Genomic DNA, 25,515 nt, shown 5'->3' on the forward strand with positions numbered 1-25,515 from the left:
TAAAAGGTGTCTGAATGTCAGTCACATGACTGGCTGGTTTCATGTACACCATCTCCCAAGGACATGGAAGGGACACGGTGCCACCACTCCTCAGAGCCGGTGGTCAGTGGGCAGAATGAGCGGGACATGTGAACATGGGGCAGCCTCCACCCACCCCTGCCCGTGAGCGGCCCGGCCTGGCCACCCGGGCTCAGGCGTGTGTTCCATTACCCCAGCTCCACTCCCCCCTCCAGCCCCCAAACCCACACTAAGTCAGAGCCCCAGCATGCAGCCCACAGGCCACGCACCCTGCGGACCTGTTGCTTTGTGGTTTGAAAAAAATCAGGAAATTTCCCATAAAAACACGGGTTTCCGTGTTCTCTCGAAAAGGTCAAAAGATCTGGCAATGCTGCCACGGGCCAGCTGGCTGGGCCGAGCCGCAGCTGGCCGTCCACCGGGCCTTCACTTCTGGCGGCTGCCGTCACTCCAGGACCACGTGGCTCACGTGGGCTGCGTGTGGCTGAGAACCTGGGAGAGCCGAGTCACGGGAGGTGAGCCTAAGGGAATGAGCAACTGCACCCCAGCCGAGACCAGGCGTTTGTGCGCAAAGACCGCCGCCATCTCACGTGGTTAGCTGACGTGGCCTGGATGGCAGCGCCCGGACAGGGTTCCCTGTGCAGGGCTGACGTGGCCCGGGGCTGCTCGGATGGGGAGTGTCCTCTGGACGTTTAGGGCCTGCTGAGGGGTCAACGCCCTCTGACGGCCAGCCCGACGCCCCGGACAGATCTGCTCGCTCAGGGCACCGGCATCCGTGGACTGGGCACAGAGCACACGGCTGCGGCTCCATCAGTCTCTCACTGGGAAATGCCGCAGGGGGACCAGTGCTGACCGGGAAAATAAACCCGGACATCCCGTCTCCGCCAGAGGCACGTGGCTCGGGGTGCTGGAGGTGGAGTGTTCGTGCAGGGGCGGCACTAGTGGAAAATCGTGGCCGAAGGGAGACAAGGCTGAGCTCCTTCCTCCACAGCAAGAGAGATGACCAGAGCACCAAGTGAGGGGACGCCGCGGCTCGGGACACCAAGTACCCACTCGATCTTAACATTCCCCCGCCCCCGCCACACGCAGTGCATAGAGCTCTGAGCCTTCCCATTAGAAAAGGTGAGCTGTGTCCGGGCCCCGGCCCCAGCCTGCGTTACCTTGCCGCACACCGGGCACCCCGAAGGCTCCTTCCTGTAGCGCACCAGGTTCTCGGCACCGCCGGCCTCTGCGTCTTCCCTCTTCACCCGCCGCACTCCTGAAACGCCCCGCCCCCCGGCCGAGAGAGTCAGTACACACGAGACCTTCCCGCATCAGCCAGGGTCACCTCCAGCTGATGGAGGACAGGGCTGCCCACGGGTGGGACAAAGGAGCGAGCGGGGTCACTCGTCCGTGACGCACCGGCGCTCCGACACGCGACCCGGGAGGGAGGGCAGGCGGCCCGCACCACCGACTCCGGAACCCGGGCTGCACCTGAAACTTGGAAATCCAAGGGCAGCAAGTGTCTTGAGCTTTCCACGCAGAGGAGTCAGAATGAGCTACTGGTAAGGGAGGTATCTGTGCTCAATCGAAAGCTCAAGGGAAAGGTGGGGTTCTCAGAGGCGTCTGTAAGTAGGAGGGCATTTTTATTAAAAAGATACTAATATTCATCCTTCAAATTAAATCAGCCCAATAAGGATCAAGGTAAAAAGTCAGAAAATAATAAATTTCTATGGTTTTAAGGCAAAAGTGATCATAATTGGGATCGAAACAGACTTAGAAGTTCTCAGGAAACAGGGAATCTCTGAATAAAAGAAAGAGAGAAGTTCCTTCTCACGGTCTCTCTCTACACCACTGACCCGTCCTTCTGGGACATTCCTGCACAGCTGGGCTCAAGAACGGCCAGCACGCTGGCCTGGAGACAAGTACGTAACTCCCCGAAACGCTCCCAGCGGCGTAAAGCACACAGGTCTGTACTGGGCGTGGATTACGCTTCAGTATGGAGGGAAAAGCCGTGGGACGGCCACACAGCATTCGCTCGTTCCTGAGGAAAGCGACCTGAGTGCGTCAGCTGTACAATGTCGTAAGATAAAGTTGTAAAATGCAACCCACGTATCTGTCGATCGGGAAACACCTGACTTCCAGCAGTAATGGCGGCACTCATGGGCCCGCCTGGGGCTTTATCATCAGGGTCCGGTTCAACCAGCCCAGCAGGTCGGCACAATGGCCATCCCCACAACACAGGTGAGGACACTGAGGCCCAGCAGCATGACCAAGGCCACCCGGTCACTAAGTGGACACCAGGCGCTAAGTGCAGCACCGGATCACAGATGGAAGGGGGTGGAGCTTATGAACCCACGTGCAGAAGGGCCAGGTAAAAAGGCAGAGTGCAAAAGTGATGCAGGACGTGACCTGACTCCAGGCTTGTTTTAAAAGCCATGAAGACAAGGTGCTCTGGTCAGTGAGTGCTTCTTACAGAGGCTGGTCAGCAAGAGGGCAGTGGGTTTTAGGGTAAAAAACTAAAATGTCCAAGATCACTAAAACTAAAATGCTATTTTGAAAGAGGGTCTGTCTGAGCAGAGGGTCTTTGAGAAAGCCTCCCAGGTAGGGTAGGTGCTCAGGACACACCTGTGGCCCAAGGTCCCGGTCTCTCTCTTCTCTCGGGGCCCCTGCCTTCCCCTGCACAGCTCAGGGTCTGCCCTGTGGGGTCGCCCGCAACCCCAGCTCATCCCTCACTGTGCTGCCTCCCACCTTCCCCCCCATTAGCGACCCCGCCGAAGTCCATCTTTCTCCTGCGCTGGCCTCTCGTAAACCCACCACACGACAGGCAGCCCCCAGGCACCCCGAGCCCACCGCAAATGGCGAGGGTCATCGGGGGTCCCTGGGGAAACAGAGGAACAAGGGCAGAATCACTCACGGCCCCAAAGAGCCTCCGCCCGAAACGTTCCGTCCCACGCACACGGCTGAGAGCGCACCACACCCCATGTGACATTTCATACACTGCTTTCCTCCTACTTTCGTACGGAAAGCATTTTCTCACAATATTAAGCTCTCTGAAAACAAAAAGTTTTTGGTGACTGATAAAATTCAGTCCTACAGAGTCTGGTTTTCCTAACTTTCCCCGCTGTGGAGCGTTTGGGGCATTTCCAAGCGTTCCCACTCGCACGTGATGCTCTAATCCCCCATCAGGACCTCTGGATGCCTGAGCCGATTCCCATCAGGTGGTGCCTCGCCAACAGGCACCCACAGAGACGGGGCCAGCGTGAGCCCCGCCCCCTCCCCGGCAGGCGCATTCACCTTCCAGGTGCCTCCTCTGGTGGTCCAGCATGACGTCCTTGCGGTAGAACATTTTGTTGCAGACTTCACAGGCAAACTTCTTGTCCCCGTGCTTCTTCTTGTGCTTGGAAAGGTTGCTGTTGGTGGAGAAGAATCTGAAACACATCTCACATTGGAACGTCTTATCATCTGTCGAGGAAGCGGGGAAACACACAGCAACTTTCAGGTACGTGACACCGACTACAGGTTCAACATCATGGCCGTGGGACCGGCAAGGAGGCACAGGAGGAGGGCGGGGCCGGGAAACAGCACCACCTGCGCCGACGAAGCCCCCCTGCCATGCCAGGCCGGAGCAGCGTGCAGAGCAAACAGGTAGCTCACCTCCTTCCTCCCTGGCGCCACAAGTGTCCCACAGCATCAGGGGATTCGTGGCAAGGAAAGCGGCTGGACCACAGCTGTCCTTGGCCCTCACGCCCTCAGCCAACCTGACCGCGGCGCCGGCCCCTGCTTCCCGCGGCGTCAGATGGGCGGCCTCCTGCCCCGCCTCACCGCTCCTCCGAAGTCCACCCATCACCTGCCCCTCCCCTCCCACGTGCCCTCCACAGGCTCCTCCCCCATTGCACAAAGACATCCCCAATGTCTCCCACCTGTAAACAAAACCGTCTGGTCCCTAGGTCCCCTTTGGGAGACGTGCACCCACCCCCAGCAAACACCCCCTCCCCACATTGAAGCCTTCAGAGATACCCACAGCCCGGTGTCCCTCCCCAGTCCCTCCCCAAAGGTGGCCAGACTGCCCCACCAGGGCCTCGGACAGGCCCCACCCTGCTCTCTCCCTCCAGGTGCCCAAGGCAGACCCTGGGGTGTCCTGTCCCCTCCCCCCAGGCCCGGGAGGTCTGCCCCCCATGAGCACAAGCACAGGGGCCATCAGGGCATCTGCCCCACCCTGGCACCTCTCCAGCTGTCTGCCTTGGCCCCAGCTACCCGGCCTCCGCCCCTGGTTTAGGGGGTCTCGGGGCCTTGGTTAGCGCTCTCCACTCAGACTTGTCCTCTGCCCTCAACCCCGCCACGCCCACCCTGCTCCTGCCAGGACACGTTAACTGCCCACGGGTCCGTCACCTACGCCAGCCCCGAAAGTCAGCCCTCACTGCCCACGGCCGTCCTGCAGCACCGGGAACACCGTCCCGCGTCACCTGAGCGGGTGGGCATGACAGTGTGCGTCCCCCTCCAGAGCGAGGGCCTGAGGTCACACCGTGTCACCCTCATTTCTGGGCCTTTGGCTACAGCCCACTGACCACTTCCCGTAGTCAGCAAATGCTTGCTGAATGCGCAAATCCCGGAGGCCGGAGGCCAAGTTTCGTTTTCTACAGTGACTGATTGCGGTCCTCACTCTGCTGCTCGGCGGACTCCCATGTCCGGGAATCGCAGCCTGGGCGCTGCTGACACTCTGGCCGGATGGCTGCGGGAGGCTGTCCTGTGCCCTGTACGTTGGGCAGCATCCCCCAGGCAGCTGTTCCAACCAAACCGGCTCCAGACTCTGCCCAGCGTCCCCGGGGACTCAGACCTCGCAGTTTAACTTCTGCCAGGTGGACCCCGACGTGCAGCCCCAGGTGGAGGCCCCGGGGTATCCACACTCCCCTGTACACGCGTTTGTGTGTGTGCGGTACCTGTGCTTATCATGCAGACATTTCCATGCTGATTTTAGCGGTTACATAATTTTCCACCCAGTTCATACATCGCAATTTACTTCATCTTTTTTTTTTTTGCGGTACGCGGGCCTCTCACTGTTGCCGCCTCTCCCGTTGCGGAGCACAGGCTCCGGACGCGCAGGCTCAGCGGCCATGGCTCACGGGCCCAGCCACTCCGCGGCATGTGGGATCTTCCCGGACCGGGACACGAACCCGCGTCCCCTGCATCTGCAGGCAGACTCTCAAAGACTGCGCCACCAGGGAAGCCCTACTTCATCATTTTTGATATTGTAGGTAATGTAATGATGCTTTTCCTACTAGATTTCCTCGGCATGGATCCTTAGGAATGAGACCACCAGAGATGAGGGCGTCTGCCATCCTGCTCTGGGAAGGGCCGAGCCTTACAGGGCTGTTCCATCGGATCACTGGAGACCCCGCCCACTCTGGGCCTGCTAAACCACACAGGTAAGCCTCCCTCCTGGGCAGGTGGCCCACAAGCCCAGGAACCCGACAGCCGTGGAAGGGGCAGCGCGGTCCTTGGACTTTCGCTTCTTCTCTCTAACGGGTCGAGTCCCTCCCAGCGTATGGAGAGGACCCACCTCTAACCATCCCCAACAGCTCCGGTGTGGCCTTCGCCGGGTGATGGCAGAGCTGGAGCAGCTGTCCGGGCCAGGCTGTCACCACGGTGGCTTTTCCTGCCATGGCGTCCACATGTCACCAGTTCAAGAATCCAGGTAGGTGCTTGACGACAACCTTCTCGCCCCTCCCCCGCCCCCCCGCCCCTCCCCCCCATAATCCCTGCTGCCCTCGAGGCCTACACTCATGTTTTAACAAAATGCAGCAACTGAGAACAAACACCTGTTATGTGGTGGATGGTCAGGCCTCTCAGCATGGCTGTGCCCGGCTCTCTGTCTGCCCCCTGCCCAGCCAGTGCCTGCCTCACCTCTACACGCTCCCCTGTATTGCTCGCCCCCTGCCCCAGCTGGTGACTGTTCTAATCCTCAGGCCAGAAGGCTCTGCCTTTCTGCTAGTTCTTTAAAGGGAGACACCTGCCCTGCTCGTGGTCCTTGACCTGAGGGGATGGGAGGGGTGTGCCCCAGCCGCTGGTTTCCCTGGTAACAGATGAGCCAACCTGCTGTCAGTTGCCCCTATAAACTGCAGCCTCCTTCTCCCCTGAGGGGGGAAGATCTCTGCCTGACATGTGCTGCCTGCCCTCTGCACGTGGGGTGCGGCTTCGGACGTGTAAGGTTCCCCCGTCCAATAAACCACTGATGTCTCTGTCGCTGCCTCTGGGCTCTTTCTTTGGTCTCGAGGTTGGGCAGCTCCAAGGCTTGCAGGCCTGGGGGTACAGCCCAACACGTGGGCCCCGGTGAAGGAGGGGGCACAGGGTCACCCGGAGGCGGGACAGGGGATTTCCGGGGAGACCCTGTCTTGCCTGAGGGCCTGGACATGAGCCTCTGCTCTCCTCCAGCTCCCTCAGGAAGGTCGAGGGCAGACGAGGGCCACCTCACACCCAGGACAGGCCCTGCTGAGTGAAAGCTTGAGAAAAAGCCCAGCAGGCCCATCATTTCAACCCTCACACAAATCCCTGACTTCATGGTCTACGGAAGACACATTCTCCTAACGTGAACACTATTATAAGAAAGTACAACAGCCTGCAAATAATATATTACACAAATGACCTCAGCTCCCAGGTTTATCCTTTGTCTTCCATCCAAAACTTCTGACCTTTGAAATTGTGGAGAAACTGCATTTCAATTCATTGCTGCTCTGTTAACTTCTATATAACGAAGACAGACAAACGTCTGGTTTAACAGAACTTTTTGCTGACATGTAGCAACTGCTGCTTTGACTTAGTACCTTCTGTTTCATTTGTGTCCAGAGAAATAAAGATAAAAAGAAGAGCACTTCTCTGCCTCAGCCTCCAGCGGGCCTCAGCAAGCACCCGGGCCGGGACAGGGGCACCACCCTCCGCTCTGATGCCCACCCACTGAGCTCGTACAGAACCGAGCGTGGTCTCATGGAGCGCCATCCTGCCCGGCGATAAGCACAGCTCGAGGGTCCTCTGACTGATACGGCATCAAAAGATTGGTGGATTTCCCCCAGGTTTTGGGAACACCTGGGCTGCGGAATGCAGGTGGTGTAGCACCTGGAAGTGCACCCGGAAGCTTCCAAGGCCACTTCATGCCGTGACTGATGCTCAGGGCAGCTGGAGCTCAGGTGAGACAAGACTCACCTGCTGCTCAGAAAAGCCCCGCCCTGGGAGCGAGGCACTGTGGACGGAGGAAACCGGCCGCAGTTTCCAACAGGAGCCCTCAAAGCGGAACAAGCAAATGAACCAAGTGAAGGGACACTGCAGAGGCTGCAGGAGCGGGTGCTGGCCACCGGCAGGGAGGGGCAGTGGCTATTTACGTGACGGGGTAAGGGTGCCCTGAGATGCGGGCCGGCCCCCCGGCACCCTAACGAGAACCAGCACAGAGATACAGAGTGACCGGTGACACACACAGAGGGCTCAACAGGAAGGGGGTTCGGAATCAAAGGTTAACCTGGCAGGTCTCTAAGCCGACTGCCACTGGTATCCACCCCCCAGGTGTGCGACGATGCCTAGAAGAGGGGGCCGAAAAGACAACAGCGACCCTCCGCCAACCCCATCCTCCCTGGGTGGGAACGCAGCCGCCCGCCTTCCCCCACGGGGCACAGGGCAAAGAGCCGCGGGGACAGGACACGGGCCTCCCCTGTCGGCTGGGCTCCTGCACAACCGTCCCCTGGCCGTCCACGGGGATTTACACATCGCGTACACTAGCCAGCTGCGCGCTCGGCCAGACACGGGGCCTGAGACCCTCGGCCAGGCCCAGAGACCCGTCCCGGCCACCGGCGGGCCCAAGCACGCCGGCTTCAGTTGCACGTAAGCAGACGAGGGTCCGTCCGTGTCACGAGTGGGGACTGGGGACAGCGGCAGGCTCAGCGGAGGCCGGAGTGTGCGAGGGAGCGGCAAGGCCCTCACCTGGACCCAGGCGGGGTCCTCGGAGGGAGGGGGGCGGATGGCTGAGGAAGCTCCTGCCGAGAGCGAGGCGGAAGCCCACCCCTCCAGCCGCGACCCCACCTCTTCAAGGACTTCTCACCGGGTCCCAGAGCAACCCTACCACTCACCATCCTCGGCGACGATGAAACCCCCCTGCTTCACCACGGGCTCAACTGTGGGCCATATGTGGCTGCTTTGGAGGAATGATAGGATGTGAAATAAATCCCCTTTTAAAGGGCAAGTTTCGGTCTCTTGAGAGTAAGTAACAGCTGCTTGAAGCACCCCGAACGGAGGGGAACGTTACAGGTGAGGATACCTGTTATATCCACCTTCACCCGCTGCCGGGACACCTGGTCCCCACCCCGCCAGGTACCCGCGCCTCAGCGCCGGGCGGGGCCCCTCACCTGTCCGGCAGTTGTGAAACTCCAGCGCGCTCTGGATGCGGAAGGTCTTCTCGCAGGTGCCGCACCGGTACCTGTACTCGCTGTCGACCTGGTGGGAGGGGAGCGGGAAGCGGGGGCAGCTGGGACGCGCCCCCTCAGGGAGCTGCTCCAGCAACGGGCCCTTCCCCCCGCTACCCTCCTGCCCAGCGTAGGGCGTGAACCCTGTCTGGCCGTGCCCCTGCCCTGAAAGGGAGCCCCGCGTCCGGGTGAGCTCGCTGCCCACGCGGGCCTCTCGCTCGGCCCGAACCCTGGCGGCGCCCAGCCAGGCCCGGACCCACCTGGGCCGCTCCGGCTCCCGCTGCCCCCGCCCCGTGACTCCTTCATCAACGCCAACGGTCTGCTCTCCTCCGTCACTAGACAGCGGCGGTCCTTCACCCACCTCGTTCCTGCTGTGCTTGTAAGAGACGTGCTGCTTCAGGCTCTCCTTGCGGCTGAACAGCTTGGTACACTCCTCGCATTTAAACAGCTTGTCGCCTAAGGGACGAGCAGGGACAAGCCGCGCGCGCCACTGCTCCAGGTGCCCCGAGAGCACACGCCCGCCCAGCACGCGCCGCCCGGCGCCGGCGTCGCGGGGACTCACCGTGGGAGCGCACGTGCCTGCTGAGGTTGCTGCTGTTCTGGAAGGCCTTGCTGCAGATGCTACACCGGTAGGCCCGCTCCCCCAGCTGCCGCGCCAGCTTCCGCCGGATGCCGTGGCGGCTCGAGAGAATCAGGCTCCTCTTGAGGGTGACGCTGCCGCTCTGCTGGTGCGGGAACCTGCCGGGTTAGACACGCCAGCCGGTGAGACCGGTGGGAGACAGGGTGGTCGGAGAAGAGAGTTCAAGGTCACAGTCACCTTGGAGAGAGGCCCTGGCAAATCCTCCTAGCCGGACACGAGAGTGGGGGGCCGTGCTCAGGCGCACCCCTGCAGCTTTGGGACATCTGGAAGGGACAGACACGCTGAACGTACAGGGGCACCAGTTAGCTTTTCCTGTACCGGCCACTCGGCTCCCTGGGCGTTAACTCCGGCCACCGGGAAGCCTGGAGCTGTTTGTGTGCCGACCGGAGTAACCATAACTGTTCTCTTTTTTTTCACTTGCCTCTACCCTGTTCCATATTTTCCCTGAACCTGATTTTTCAAACTTCTTCTCCCTATGAAATGTGTTTCTGACATTTCGGTAAGTTACCGAAACCCTCTGGGCAATAAGATGGAGTATAAATAAGTAGGTCAGGTTCCCCATTTCTGACACTGCTCTGCTCTGTTTTCAGTTTTTCCACAGCTTCCCGAACCCTACAGGACCAGGCGCATTTTGGCCCCGTGGGAAAAGGGCTGGAAAAAAATACTGCCACCAGCGTATTCAACTCCAGGGCAAAAAACTGCCTAAGAATAATAACTTAAATACAAACATTTTCCTCGATCATAAAAAGTGGAAACACACAGAGCAAGGTGTTAAATTTACAGAAATTTAAATACAACCTGTCCTATCATAGCAGCATTTGTTCACAGCAGCCGAGGCAGAAGCAACACAAGTGTCCTTGATGGAAGAATGAATAAACAAAATGTGGTCCATCCCACACGATGGAATTATTCTGCCTTAAAATGGGAGGACGTTCTGACACCTGCTACAACACAGACGGACCTCGAGGGCGTTACGTTAAGAGAAATACGCCAATCACAAAAAGACAAACACCGTGTGAGAACACTTATATGACGCCCCTGGAGACACAGGTACCTCCTCTGAGCTCTTCACAGAGACAGGAGGCAGAGTGGTGGGTGCCAGGGGCTGGGGAGGGGCTGATAGGGAGTCAGTGTTTTTCGTAAGTATGGAGTTTCAGTTTGGGGAAGATGAAAAAGTTCCAGAGATGGGTGGAGGGCTGCACTGCAAGGCGAACGTATTTAAAACCACCGAATCGCACACTTAAAAACGATTAAGATGGTAAATTGTGTACTGTGTGTATTTTACTACAGTAAAAAATCGTTTTTAAAATTTTAAGCTATTTCACAGTGGATGCACTATTAACCCCCTGGGCTCCAGAGTTCCCGCTGCTTCCCAAGCACATACGTTTCCTACAAGAAGTAAACCATCCCCTCTCATCCGGCCTATCCCTCTGGAATGGATTAGCCGCCACGGCGCCTTTGCCTGTGAAGCCGGGCCCACGCGCTGCTCTGGGACATACTTTGGCACTGAGCTCGCGTCGCTGGGGGTGGCGGCCAGCTTCCCCAGAACCAGCTCCATGATCCGTTCGTCCGGCGACGCAGCCACAGGCTCGACCTCGCTCATGATCTCTGCCACTTGCTCTGTGTGGAGGGGACAGGACAAGCCGTGTCATCACCAGGGCCAGGGATGGAACGCAACCGAACCAAGATGACAGGCCCGAGAGGCCACAGCCAGGCCAACGTTGCAGACACAGATCACAAGATTGACACGGGGGAAAAAGAAAAAAAAAAAAAAAAAACTAGCGATAGTTTAGAGTCCACACATTTACCTGCAGATTTAGAAAAGCAAAATATTATTCTTAACTCAAAACTGGAGTTATAATCTGTGGTTAAGTCATGACACTATCTCAGTCCCTTTCGTACCACCTAAAACTGAAACACTTTGACGTACACTGGGACCTTATAACCTAGCTAATCCTGTCCTGACAGAGATTTGGAGATATTAATTTTTGTAATCACACAAGCCATCTTGAGTATGTTCAAAAGCAGATCATCATTTTGTACAAGAGTCAAATATCAAATAACCACAGTGATAGGGACCCAGGCCTGAACCTCTGGACAAGTGAAATCTGGGAAGGTTACATGAAAAGATTTAGCCACTTCACCTACTATGACGTCTTCCTAATGCAACTTAGAATTAGTGAAATAATCATTTAATAAGCTTTTCACCTCCTTCGCCTCTACTTGTTTATAGAGAAGTAGGGAAACTGTCCAGGGGAAGTTTAAACCAGTTCTCCTGAGAACATTATGTGACGGCTGCTCCTCTGAATTCTCTTTAATTCCAAGAAAGGATAAAAATTGCTTCTCACTCTCGCAAAAGAAATCCTGGGCTGCGGCAGATGGCGAAAAGAAAAACTGCCCAGCGATCAGTGAGGAAGGTAGTGAGGGGACTCACTAGTGTCTGAGCGTCACGTCTGGTCCTTACGTGCGAGACCCGCCAGGAATCCTCTGGCACCAGGCACTCCTGGCAGAGGCCACGTGAGGGCTGAGGGGACATGGCGTTTTGGGAATCCCACGCCCGAGAATGAGGGCCCAAGGTCCCTCCAAGCTCAACTGAGGCTACTGTACAGTCAGAGAACGGCTTTAGCCACAGCCTGGAAGCCAGCTGCACGACCGTCCACAGGGGACACGGGAGCAGACGGTGGGGCAACCGCATGACGGACCAACACGGCTCGGCAGCAAAGGAGAAGAGGCAGCGGGGACCCGACCGTGGACGAGCCTCCCCTACACGCCGTGCGGGAGATGCCGGGCACAGAGACAGTGCCCGGGACGGGAACGCCAGTCCACGCGGAGACAAGCCGGGAAGCGGCTGGGGGGAACGGACATGCTCTCTGTCCTGATATCCGGCTACCCAGGTGGACGCGCTTGTCAAAGGTCACAGCCGGCACAGCTGCCAACTGCACTGCGAGTCGCCGTGCGCGAAGAGCTGCTTCAGCGAAAGAGAAGGGCTCTGTGCCGAGTTTTGCTACCCGGCATGGAGGCAACACGGCCTCAGGTCCCTCCCCATTCCCTTCACTGCTACCCCAGGACCGGGATCAGCCTCACCTGCGGGCCCCTCCCCCTCACCTGCGGGCTCCTCGCCTTCCACGATAACTAGAGGCTGCTCTGGTTTCGATGCTTTGGGTTTTCTCCCCCTTCGAGGCTTTTTCTTCTGCTCTTTGGTGGCACTGACACTCTTGGGAATTGCGGGAGGCTCCCCCCGGGGCACGTCTGCTTCCTTCTCTGCGGCCGAATCCTGCTGGCCGGCTGGGGGGACGCTCTTGGATTGTTCCAAATGGCCCAACAGGTGCTCTGCAGGACAGGGGAGCAAAGGCGTAAGGCAGGGCGTCCACTCCCAACCTCCATTTTGTTTTCAATTTTATTTGCTAACAGGGTGCCCTCTGCAGAGGCAAATAAACGTTATTTCTTCTGCTTTGAAAATGACAGCATTTCCACGGCACCAAACACAACCACCATTTTAAAAAGTCAGTCAGGCGATAGAAGCCGGGCAGTTTTGTAAAATCACGTACAGTTTTGTAAAAACTAAAAGCATGGGTACGCGTGTATGAGCAAAGAGAAACTGTGGAAGAACACAGCAAGAAGGTGACGTGGGTCTCTCTACGGTGACCTCACAGGCCACTTTTATATTCTTCTCAAAGCTCATTTAAGCTTTCTAATTTTTCTGCGACGAATATATAATACAGTTATTTTAAAACGTAGCCTTTGAAGAGGAATAGTGATAAACATTCAATTCATAACGAACAAAATTGTCTCTCAAAACACTGCACGAAGGCCAAAAACCTTTATTTTCAATGGAAGAAACCTCAAAGACCTCCCAAGGAAAGATAACTGGGCCACACACAGGAAACAGACAGAGATGGCCATGCTTCCTGAATGAAGGTGAGCTGGGCCCAGGCTGTCTGGAGGGCGGGGCACCAGCAAGAGGACAGAGGAGTGACCCACGAGACAGGTGGGGGCCAGCGCCCTCAAGTGACCACTGGCGCCCGCCTGCACACTCGGCCAGGGAGCGATTCTTCCCATCGACAACCTCGACTGGCTCACACAGGCCTCGGTGTGAAGTGGCGGCTGTCTCCCCACTTGTTCCACGCTCAGGGCCACTGTGCACTGCAAGTGCCCTCGAGGGGCCAGGGAAGGAGAGGGGTGAGGGATGAGGGAAGGAAAGTTTTAAAGCAAACAACGTTCCGTGCTGCGTGTCGCGGGAAGGGTTTGGAAGTTTGGCCACGTAGCAGAACAAGCTAACGATGAGGCCACCCGGCTGCAAATGCCTGGCAAGGCTACAAAAGGAGAGACTGCCCCCCACACCAAACTAATGCTCTGCTGAGATTCAGAGAAAGCCAACAAGATCCCTCGCTGCCAGACACGCAGAGAACTCCAAGCCAAAGCACAGATCCCGGGAGGAGGCCAGGAAGACACAGGCTGGGAGCTGAGCTGCTCCGCAAAGCCAGGGAACTCCCGTGTGTCCTGCCACCATCCCAGAGGGATGGCGTGGAAGTGACAGAGCACGTCAGGGTGAGCGCGGCGCGGGACTCGCCGGCGTCTGGCTGAGCAGGCACCTGCCCCTTACCGTTCAGCAGATGCAGCTCAAGGAAGGCGGCCGAACACACCTTGCACACCCACCGGCTGGGTTCCGCCTCCACTGGCGTGCTGCTCTCTGGGGTGCCTGCAGCTTCAAAAGGCAAGAGGGGGAGGTGGTCCAGCAGCTGCTCTCTCCCTGCAGCCCAGCCCAGTGCAGGGCACACCTGCCCCCGTAGGAGGTGACAATGACAGCGGTAACAACTGTCACCGCCTGGGAGCAGCGCCAATGCTCCAGGCGCCGTTCTCGGCGTTTTACCTACACGGACTCGTTCGTGCCTGTGAATGTCCCCATTTCACAGGTGAGGAAGCCGGGCACAGAGCACTGGAACCAGTCACGGAAACGTGGCCTCCTCCCAGAAGCCAGTCCGGTGGGACCAGACACCATCCCCCCCATACAACCTCAAGAAAAGAAAAAATGCATGCTACGGCCCACATCGAATTCCCCAACCTCTCACTGGCTCATGTGACAAGAAAGGGCGGAACCCCAAACAGCCAGGCCACGCGCCCTGGTGTGGCCATGGCTCCTGCCCAGCGCTGGCCAGCAGAGCTTTCTGCAGTGACAGAAATGTTCTGTAACTGCCGGCCAGGGGGGCAGCCACGTGTGCCGAGTGCCCCTGAGGAACTGGACTTTCACTTTTACTGAATTTAGGTTGAAACAGCTGCCGGGGGTAGGTGCTTACTGCGGAGGCAGTGCCCCTAGCCCTCCCGGCACCCCCGTGGGAGTCTGGGGGCGGGGGGAGATGACCAGGGTCCATGGAACACAGAGAGAGACCCTGGTTGCTCAGGGTCCTTTTCAAAAAAAAACTACCGATGCTCTTGTGAGATCTCAAAGTTGGGGGTGAAATGGAGAAGAACATTTGTATTCTGTTACAGGTGAATCACTACAGGGATGTTGCCTATAAGCTTAAACTATACCTAGTGGCCCCTCACTGGGAACCCTGCCTCCCAGGTAAAGGTTGTTTGGCTCACAGGAAACAGCCTGACCAGGCTCACCTGTGAACGGCTGCAGGAAGGAGGAAATTAACATCCCCTGACCGGAACCAGGAGATGCGTGATTTTACTCTCTCCCCTTTTAGTCTGAAAGCAGCCTGAATGCTAAGTCAGCTGGTTCTTTGGGACACGAGTCCACCACCTCCTCGGTCTGCTGGCTTTCCAATAAAGTCGCTATTTCTTGCCCCAGCTGGTCTCTCGATTTACGGGCGGCTTGTGCGCTCAGCAGTGCGAGCTGACTTGGTAACAGGGACATTCTAAGTGAACGTATGTTCGTGATGTCCTGGCCCAGGAAGCTGATTCGCTAAACCCCACGTGGCAGCCTGTCAGGGCTGGACGGGGGCCACCAGCCCTCACCACCACCTCCACTCCCGTCTCGGTGCAGCTTGTGTTGACACGCACGACCCATCGCAACCCTCCGGGGCCACTCGCAAAGCAAAACCGTCCAGAAGAGCGACTGCACACGCGTTCAGAACCAGGAAAAAGCACACCTCTGTCTGTGTCAAAAAACAGCGATAAGGGCTTCCCTGGTGGCACAGTGGTTTAGAGTCCGTCTGCCGATGCGGGGGACGCGGGTTCGTGCCCCGGTCCGGGAGGATCCCACATGCCGCGGAGCGGCTGGGCCCGTGAGCCATGGCCGCTGAGCCTGCGCGTCCGGAGCCTGTGCTCCGCAACGGGAGAGGCCACAGCAGTGAGAGGCCCGTGTACCCCCCAAAATAAAAACACAGCGATAAGGTTGCAAAGGATGGAAGAAACAGACAGAGACCACTGCTACAACCGTTTGCAGGCATTTTCTGAGTCTCCGTGAGATAACAAGAAGAGAGAAATGTAACTGCTGTATGAAATTTTTGGTTATACCAAAGCCAGGGCAGAAAGAGTGGAGAGTGCACATCCCAGAAGCAGGGCGCCGTTGTGGGGTGTGCCCTGCGGCCCAGCCTCCGCTCTCCTCTGCGCCCATCTCTGGGAATCCACAGAAGAGGATCAGGAGGAGATCAGGGCCAAATCCCTGCATCTCACTCACCTTCCCAAACACACACGGTTCTAAAGAGGGCAAAGCACTCTTGCACAGGAGAGTTTCAGAGAAGGAGGCTGAGCAGGGGGTAGCTGGCAGTGGGTACTCGGGAATAAAGGCAGTTTCTTTTCATCTGAGTGAGCTGCTATCTCTCCACCACGAGGCCCTGCCCAGGAATGGAATTCACATAGGCCTGACCTGTGACCTGACCTTCGGCAGGAAACCCATCTCTTCAGCCTGGTGTCCTGAACGCTAGGTCAACGGGACTAACTAGAAGAACCAGTCATGACTGCTGTCCTCCCACCGAGGGCAGGACTCTATTTTCCAAAATATATCTTTAAAAGATAAGACTTGGGCTTCCCTGGTGGCGCAGTGGTTGAGCGTCCGCCTGCCGATGCAGGGGACACGGGTTCGTGCCCCGGTCCGGGAAGATCCCACATGCCGCGGAGCGGCTGGGCCCGTGAGCCGTGGCCGCTGAGCCTGCGCGTCCGGAGCCTGTGCTCCGCAACGGGAGAGGCCACAACAGTGAGAAGCCCACATACCGCAAAAAAAAAAGACTTAAGAAAAAATTAGCCAGCAACCAGAAGGCAATTCTTCATCCCAACCACTCACACGCCCAACAAAAAAGAAGTGTCTACGCAAAATGAAACAGTAGCTGGCAGTGGAGAGACAGGGAGAAGGCCCACAGCAGGACGGTCGGCAAAACGTGTAATGAAGATCAATCACGTGGTACATCAGCATGTACAGCAGGACCTCAACCACGCAGAAGTGCACGGCTTTTTACACGACGGAAAAGAAATGGCAGAACTACAGGGACGGAGGGTAGATGCTGGCCGCCAGGGGATGGAGTACAGAGCTGTACAAGGGAACCGTCTGGGGTGCTGAGAATGTTCTACATCTTGATTGTGGTGGAGCTCACACAACTGCAGACATTTGTCCGAACTCTGAACTGTCCACCTAAAATCGCTATTTTATTGTATGTTAACTACACGCCCACAGCGCTGGTTTTTTAAAACTATTAGAAAATGTTAATCAAAAACGCTAAGAGTCGTTAAGATGGTGATGTTATATGTGATTTCAAAGTTCCCCAAATGTTATGAAATGTACTTCTATTTCATTTTTTTCACTAGAAAGGTGATTTTGAAACTCTGATGCTGACAGCCGACCCTGAACCCCACGCACCCGCCCGCTGAGACCACTGGGCTTCTGGTCCTCCTCCTTCATCTGCCAACGGGCCCAGGTGTGTGTAAAGAAGAAAAACCAGCCTTAATGTGAGCTCAAGGAGAACATGTGATTAGAAAAGTAAATCCACTACCAGAAAAAAAAAAACAAACAGATTAATTTTTGAAAGGAGCGTGCCAGGTAGAAGGAGACCCACTTCCCTCGATATTTAAAAGTCTGCTCTGCCAGTCTACAAACGGGCCGATCGCTATGGCAGACATCTATGACAAAGATGTCTGAAGCAAATTCAAAAGAGAGAACGAATGAGTCTTAGCAGTTCCGATGCTCACCTAGAAAGTTGATAAATAATGTAGAGGCAGACTGCTCCTTGCCCACGGGCCCCCTCAGGACCCTTCTGGAACAAACTGGTGGTTCCTAAGGCCCCTTCACCTTGCTCTGACCCACCCCCATCGGGCTAAGGGTGCAGCGCTGGCCACAAAGGCCCCGTGTGACCTCACGGGTGCGTCCAGACCAGAGGCGGGATGGGGAACGGCCTCATCTCAGGAGGGGCAGAGGTGAAGCCATCTCCCTACCTGTCAGATCTGGATAATCCGAATCATGCAGAAAACCAGCTTTCCACGGGTTTCCAGGCCTCTCTTCACAGGTCTCATCTGCTCCCGGTACTGAGAAGTGGGCACTCAGTAACCCAGTACTCCCAACGCACGGCTTCCGATGGGTGAGGTGTTCAAAACACACACCTGAGACCGCCCTGGGCCCTGGGCACCCGGATGGGTGGGGCTGGAGCAGGGTCCCAGAAGCCTCTCTGTGCCAGGAGGGGACGTCAGGGGAGGGGAGAGGGGCTTGGGGAAGGGGCTGGGCAGGAGGCCAGGGTGGTAGGAGACAACGCGGGGGTCCTAGGGCGGCTGCCACGTTCCTAGGTGCAGCAGTGGTACCGGCGCCAGCAGCACTGCCGGGGCCAAGTGGTCACTGAGCAGAGGGCTCTCCCAGGAAGAAAAGAAACAAGGAACCCAACTAACCAACTAGTTAACAGTAGTCAGGAACTTTCATCACATTGCCAAGAAATGTGTGCTTGCCATTTGTCCCCAAGCAGAAAGTGAAAGAAATCATAAAGGCTATTTCCAAACTTTCAGAGTACCTAAGTTGCTTATTTATTTCCCCAATCCAGAAGCTAGTTTAGGGTGGCCACGCTGCTTGCCTGGTTATGAACAGCGCCGCCCTACATTCTCAGAAGCCCAGAGGAGGGGCCACAGCTACCCTAGCGTCCTGCTTGAGAACGGTTAGAACGGAATCCGGAGGCAGGTATTGGACAACACGGTCCTGGGCTCATTTCATGAAGATCTATGCTCTCCAACGCAGCCCCAGATTCAAGAGCCCTCCGGAGGCAAAAAGCCAACAACAACTGGAACTCTGATAAGGGGAGGTGACCTCTGTGTTGACTTTGACCTTGAGAGCCATGAGGGGCATGCATGCCACCTCCAGGACACAACTGACAAGGTCAGACTCTACAAGCCAAACACTGACGTGCAGTCTGGGCCGGTCCCGGGACACGCACGGGGTAAGGAATCCACGACACGAGAAAGCCAGGTCAGGAAGATCCTGGTGACCCTGGACAGCACCCAGGGAGGCGGCCTCACCTCGGTGCTTGAAAATGACTCCTGACCCCGTGGAGTGCCACTGCAGGTGCCTCCCAGGGGCAGGGCCAGGGGCAGGGCCAGGTACCCGGTTTTAGCAAATCCTAGGGGCTAGAGCAGCCTGGTGAAAAACCCAGGGTCTCTCCAAATTCTTTCTGCCCCCTTTACTATCAAAATAAAGAAAGGGCCATCAAGCCCAGTCTCCCTCTGCAAATATCCCTGTGAAGATGCAAACCCTCTCCTGCCACCAGACCCCGCGTGCAGCCATCCGTCACTCCCGGAGCATGCCCCAGAGGCTCCACGGGCCACCATCACCCAGCCAGCCTGCAGTGACTGAAGAGGGGTCCCGGAAATTCACGTCCGCCTGGAACCTTTGGGTAGGGTCTTTGCAGAGGTAACCAAGATAAGATGGGTCAGACTGGTTGAGGGTGGTCCTAAATCCAGTGACTGGTGTCCTCATAAGGAGAGAACCCAGAGACACAGGGAGAGACCTAGGCAGGGACGGGGTGCTGCAGCTACTATCCAGGATCGCCAAGGGTTGTCAGCAACACCAGAGCTGGGAAATCCGCATCTTGGACTCCAGGCTTCCAGACTGTGAGACAACACATTCCTTTTGTTTTAGCCCCGGTTTGTGGTGCTTTGCCTGGGATGCCTCACGGATACCTCCCTCCCTCTCTCACACTGCCACGTGAGCCCACCGGAAGCAGCTCCCAAACTTCCGCCACGATGCACACGTGGGACAGACCAGAACCTCCCAAGCCTGTACGGAGCTGTCTGTAGCCCACGGTGCTCATAAGAGGGATCATCTCCTTGTCAGAACCCTGTTGTTCGGGGGTCGGAAGGAAAGTCAGTGTCAGCTTCTCCCTGCCGCAGGAAGTAATCTTCGTGGCAGCAACAAGCATGTCTGCCCCGGGCAGGACCAGGTGGAGCCGTATGAAAGCCCTGCTCTCCCAGGTCGTGGTGCCACGTGTGAGCCACTTCACGTGGTCCCTCAAGGTCAGGTGGTGAGGATAAACACCCCGAGGACCCACAGCGTGGGCAGAAAAGATTTAAATTCATTGGCCCCCTTCACGAGGTGATACCCCCGACCCCAGGTCAGCAGGACACGCATTCTGATTTGCTTTTCCAAAAGGATGTGGGTGAATCGCACGTGACTCCACTAGGCCGTTCTCTGACGACACATGCTACACAGGCACACACGTGCGTATATACACGCGCGTGCACACACACACCCCGACCTCCGGGAAGGGGCTGCTGGAAGGCGGCCAGCACCGGCACTGTAGCCAGAATCCGGGTTCAAACCCTGATTCCGTCACTCTTCGCACTGATTCAGGGAAGCTTCCTTAACCTCTCCGTGCTCCGTTCCCTCTGCCCAAACCCAGGGGCCACAACCTGACCCCCAGGGACCAGGTGGGTGAGTGACGCGTGTGAAGCCGCAGAGCTGGGGGCAGAGCTGCCCGCCAGCAAGCGCCTGGCTTGGGGCAAGCTCTTCTAACGGTTTCTCGGCCCAGATATTCAACCAGCAGACCTACAGACCCACCACGTGGTGTCAGGACCGAGCCCTCAGTGCTCCCCACGCCCGCGGGCCTGCCCGGCCCGACTCTTCTCACTAACACCGGGCTGCTGCGTGCGGCCAAGGGGCCGTGGGTCCCCGCGGGGCGGCAGGACGGCAGGCGCGCTGGGGACAGGGGCCCCCACGTACCGTGGAGCCCAGGGCAGGCCTGCCTCAGCATGGGCTTGTCCATCCTCTTGGCGTAGAAGGCCGCGTACCACACACGCAGCTCGGTGCCCGGGGGGATGTCGCGCGAGGTGGTGAAGTACACGTCGCTGCCGTGCTGGAAGGCCGTCAGGTTCTGGTGCCCGGGCTCTGCGGCCGGCCGTACCAGCATCATCCAGTTGCAGTCATCCTCGTTGGAGGTGTCGAAGCACACGGGGTGCCCGTCCTTCTGGAACACCTGGGGGTGAGCGCGGCCCGCCGAGGGGCCGGGGCGGGGGCTGGTTATCCACCGGTGTGCGTGTCAGCGTGTGTGTGTGTGTGTGAGAGAGAGAAGGGGGGCTGCTGAGTGACCAGCCCGGATGGCACCACATCAGAGGCCAAACCGTGCTCCATACAGACCTATTTAGGCATTTACAGTGGTGGGAGGGCAGAGGTAGACCCCTGAACAGGTCAGGCTGATCACAAGCAGAAGGGAAGCAGGAGACACAGCAAAAGGTCAGGTGTCACCGGGAGACCCTAGTTCTCCGCGTGGCTCAGGTGGGAACTGGGACGCCTAATTTCCACCTGTGGCCCAGGTGGGCACCCGGACGCGTGCATTCCGCTGAACGGGGAAACCTGAGTTCTGCTCCTAGGCCAGGAGTTATCAGGAGACCTGAGCTCTATGCGTGGCCCGGCTGGGAACTAGGACATCTGAGGTCTACTTGTGGTCCAGGTGTAGAACCTGGACACTCAAGTTCTAATCAGTTTTCAAGTGGGCATGAAGGCGCTTCTTGGGTTCTACTCCCGGCCCAGGTGTGTCATCAGGACACCTCAATTCTAGGCATGGCCCAGGTGGGAATCAGGACACCTGAGCTCTACTCCAGTTCCAGACGTCATCGGGACACCTGAACTCTATACCTGGCCCAGGTGTCATCAGGACAGCTGAGTTCTACTCACGGCCCATCTGGGCATCAGGACACCCAAGTTCTTTTCCCGGCTCTGTTGCAAGTATGGTCAGTGACTTTAGCAAAGTTCCTCAATCTTTATAAGCTGTGCCCTCATCTGCGAAGCAGCACCACTGCTTTATGGATTAAATGCAAGCAGGGCCCAGGGGGAGAAGCTTGAAAATTTTGAAGTTCAAAGTAACCACATGGAATAGGGGGTTCCTGTCCGCCATTTTCTGATGCAATCATTGCTTCCTCGTTGTAGGAAGAAATCTCCCCCCTCTCCTGGGCTTTTCCTGTAGGGGCTCCCCACTGCTAAGAGCTAGAGGCCCCCTCTGAGGATGGAGCCCTCGGAAGCAAGAGGAGGAGGCAGAGGGGTCCACCAGGTGCCTAGTGACCCTGAGCCGGTGCGGGAACTGCTCCCTTGCCCTCCCTCCACGGGCATAAAGCTGCCCCCAGCACCCAGATAACCAACGCTGAGCCTGTGCTGGAAACAACTCAATACGAGACACAGACCTTCAGAATCTGAGTCGCTGAAAGAAACCATAACAGGCACAAAGGACTTTTTCAAAGGGGCCTTGGCCGACCTCGGGCCCATAGCGATTACGTGCATCAGCCCCAGGCCTCTTTAGCTCACTCCTTCACGTAAAATAACGTCTCTTTCTTTCCTTTCTTTGGAAACAAATCAAGTGCCTTTCCCTCCGCTCTGCTGTGCTGAAATCTGCCCTGTAAACTCAGTTCTCCAAGGACTGGCAGAACTCCGCTGTCACCTAGATCACCTCTGTCCTGAAACACATGGGTCTCTGCTAAGGGTCTCCAGGAGAGCTCACCTCTCGGGGTAACCATTGCCCGACCAGCACCTGTTCCTCTCTGTTTATTTACAGGTGCTTTTGAAGGCTGGCTGAGGCTGGGGGCGTACTGGGTGCGGGGACAGAGCTGTGACTGACACCCACGTCCCTCGCCTCACGGCGCCTCCGTGGGTCTCACTTTAAGTGATCCAAGCCCTCCCACTGATTTCCTTCCATTTTGTTTTTCTCAGTGTCATATAAAAGCTGCCAATGTCTCACTTTAAGTGATCCAAGCCCTCCCACCGATTTCCTTCCATTTTGTTTTTCTCAGTGTCATATAAAAGCTGCCATTTTCCAGCCTGATGTGCTTTTCAGAGCTGCCAAATTTTGCACTGGCCTCTCATCAAGGCCTCGACAAGACACCTTCCTTTCGAAAGAGCCTTGCAAAGTATCCTACGCTCTGCACCGGTGTGAAAATACTAAAGCACCCCTGCAAAAACACTAACGCACTCCTGCAAAAATCCACAGAAAGCCCCCCCCTCCTAAAGCCTGCGCTGGGGGTCTACTCTTGCAGATGTTTTAAACAGACTCTCTTTAATGTCCTGCAAAATACTAACTTAACTCTGATGCTCTTGTGATATAAAAACAAACTAAAAAAAAATCTGAACATCGTCTTGGAAATTCAGCAGAACGATAAAAGCTGTTTCTAAGACATTTATGAATCACCGGAGCTCAGCGGGCATTGCCCCATCTGCACGAGGAAGGTCACAAAGCAGGGGTTCTGCCTCCCCCACTGGCCCCAGCTTTTACCTTCAATGGAAACGCAGACTCCTTCTCCCATTTGGCGACTCTCCTTGACTCAAATGGGCCAAACTGTGTGCGCTTGACGAGTTGGGTCACAGCAAACACCCCCTCAGCTCCATCTTCCAGGCGTCTGATCTCCAGGTTGGAGGGAAGGGACGACCTAGAAATAGAACAAAGCAAGAGACTCTCGGCCCCGGGCATCCACTGACCGAGGTGCCACCCACACCAGGGGGCAACAGTGTTAGGGTGACGGAAAAGGTCGCTCTCACTGGCCCCCAGAGTGGGCGATAGAGGGGCGTTGACTCAAGGATGTGTTTAAAACCCCCGCCCAGGAGACAGCGCCGATGCGTGTGTGTGCGCGTACACAGGCACACGCACGCGCGCACACACACACACACACACACACATCCTAAGTGTGGGCTTCAACCGGCCAACAGAGAGAGGAGGACCACAGAGAGACCACGAAGAGGCGCCACGTGTAAAGTACCACGGGGAAGACAAGAAGTGCCCCCGCATTCCAAAGACCAGAAAAGCATTTCCAGCCAGGCTGCACTGGGCTGCTTTCATCGAGGATGTGGCCTTTCTAAGTCAACTCAGAATATCAAGGATGGGGCACGCCTGCCAGGGGGAAGGCATGTGGGCTGGGGCCCTGCGTGAAGGCCAGGGCCAGCCTGGCCCACGTCGGGAGTGGGGCGGACCCCCAGGGCGCCTGGAGCACACACCCCTCCCAGGAGCGAGCAGCGGGGCTGAGACAAGGAACCTATCATAGAGGGACTGATGGCTCCCACGGGAACTTTGTGGGCGACAGGCAACCACTGAAGGTTTTGGAAGAGAGCTCATCAGATCTGTACTTCAGGCGAAATTAGTAATCTCTGCTTTGTGCAGGGAAGTAACAGTAAGACAAGGAAATAAAGAGGCTGGGAAAACCAGCTGGGCGGCTTCTAGGAACTGCGTTGATTAGATGACAATTTTGGTGCCACTACACGCCGGGCCCTAAATCAGGTCACAGCAACTCTCCAAGGGGTAGTTATTCTCTCCACTTCACAGATGAGGCAACTGAGGTGCAGACAGGAGCACGTCTCGTCCGGGTTCAAACAGCTACTACGTGGTAGGTGGGGCTGTGCCCCTCCCCCCCAGGGAAACGTGCACTGGCAGAGCCACGGAGCCCCCTCACCAGATCTAGGTGCTCGTCCAGAAGCTGCCACACCTTTGCCTGGCTGCCCGCATCCCCGCCCCTTGCCCACAGTGGGCGCCTGTTAGACGGCAGGCCTGGGCTCGGACCACAGGGGAGACTGAACAAGCTCGGCCATGGTGGTCAGCGCATAAACCGACCCAGCCCATCAGCTGAACCAGGAACTAGATAAAAAGACATTGACCCTGAAGTGTCTGCAACAAGCCTCGGCTCATCGTGGCGGCAGGAAACTCAGCTCACGGTGGGACGGAGATTTCGGACGGCCTCAAACGTGAGGACAGCCCTTCTCACGGAAGTCTCTCCCACTTCTTCTTTTGCTGTTCCCGCCCCCCTTTTCGTAGACACCCAGGCCACCAGGCTCTTGCAGCAGGTGACATGCCGAAAACCCTGTTTGACAGGCAGGACGATAAAAGCAGCTCAAGATGGTCACTTACCTTGCCCTGCTTAACACAAAGGAGTCTTTGACCATGACCACTGGGCCCAGCTCGGGACATTCAGAGTCGTGGTACTGGCTGCAGTCTTCACACCCTGCAAACAAACATCCCAGCGTCAGAGGGGGCGCTGAGTGGGGAGGGAGACGCCCACAGAGCATCGCGAGGCCTGGGGGTAAGCGACAGTGCTCCCCACGAATGCAAAAAGAGCGCAAGGCAGGACGTGCGCCCCCAGGAGGAAACCCTGCTCCACGACATGCTGCAAAGTAGGCCAAGCCACCTCTATGGGGACGGAGGACAGGGGTGTCCCCAGGGAACGAGCGTAAATGAAAATTCACCAACTTAACCTGTTTATCATAAATCTAACATGTTGTAAGCCTCTTTCGAAAACCTGGGGTTACTTATCTGAGTCAACTGCCACCCCTGCCGAGTGCCCTTTGCCGGGAGTTCTCAGACAGATGCTCCTTTTAAAACGGTACCCAGCAGCACATTTCTCGTGTAATAAATCGCGGTTCTTAAGACAAGTAAGACCACGTCTAAAGGAGAGAGCTCTTCTCTACTATAGAAACCAAGCGTGGACGTGGCTTTGCCTTCCATGGTGAGGATGGGCCACGGGCCACTTACAGATGAACATGATCTCCTCGTTCCCATCTTCAGCCATCACCGCCACCTGTCAGGACAGAGCGCCGCGTTAGTGATCAGCTTTGGCCAAAGGCATTTTTAAAACTGAAGTACAGTTGATTTACAGTGTTGTGTTAATTTCTGCTGTACCGCAAAGTGATTCAGTTACATTCTTTTTCAGATTCTTTTCCATTGGCGTTTTTTAAAGACAGTCCCTGCTAATGGCCCCCTCGAGCCTGTGTAGGGACTGACTGACTTTGTGCTTTTTAAGAAACTTTTTATTTTATTTTATTGGTCCTGCCACGTGGCTTGCGGGATCTTAGTTCCCCGACCAGAGATTGAACCCGGGCCCCTGGCGGTGGAAGCGTGGAGTCCTAACCACTGGACCGCCAGGGAAGTCCCTGACTTTGTGCTTTAAAGGCAACAGGCAGCAGGGTCCCCTTTATCATGGGTTCGGGTGGGGGCCTTGAAATGTTTTCTGACCGAGAATGATGCTTTTTCATAAGCCACTGATGTGAATGGCTCTGAATTA

The 25,515-nt window shown here is 56.8% G+C and overlaps 1 protein-coding gene across 1 annotated transcript in view; it reads right to left on the reverse strand.

The window, feature by feature from the left end:
- The window catches only part of PRDM15 (PR/SET domain 15), a 41,165-nt gene extending 16,139 nt beyond the window's left edge, over positions 1 to 25,026 (reverse strand). The window contains 14 exon segments of the mRNA XM_065876140.1: positions 1,176 to 1,273; positions 3,292 to 3,459; positions 7,502 to 7,533; positions 7,535 to 7,559; positions 8,382 to 8,469; positions 8,800 to 8,894; positions 9,001 to 9,176; positions 10,578 to 10,698; positions 12,184 to 12,408; positions 13,682 to 13,783; positions 20,210 to 20,462; positions 22,746 to 22,899; positions 24,366 to 24,459; positions 24,987 to 25,026. Of these exon segments, the coding sequence (XP_065732212.1) occupies positions 1,176 to 1,273; positions 3,292 to 3,459; positions 7,502 to 7,533; positions 7,535 to 7,559; positions 8,382 to 8,469; positions 8,800 to 8,894; positions 9,001 to 9,176; positions 10,578 to 10,698; positions 12,184 to 12,408; positions 13,682 to 13,783; positions 20,210 to 20,462; positions 22,746 to 22,899; positions 24,366 to 24,459; positions 24,987 to 25,023 (1,668 nt within the window). The 5' untranslated portion in view covers positions 25,024 to 25,026.
- Positions 25,027 to 25,515: the final 489 nt, after the last annotated feature.

The sequence above is a fragment of the Phocoena phocoena genome, chromosome 4 (genome assembly GCF_963924675.1).
Source record: "Phocoena phocoena chromosome 4, mPhoPho1.1, whole genome shotgun sequence".
Lineage (NCBI taxonomy): Eukaryota > Metazoa > Chordata > Mammalia > Artiodactyla > Phocoenidae > Phocoena > Phocoena phocoena.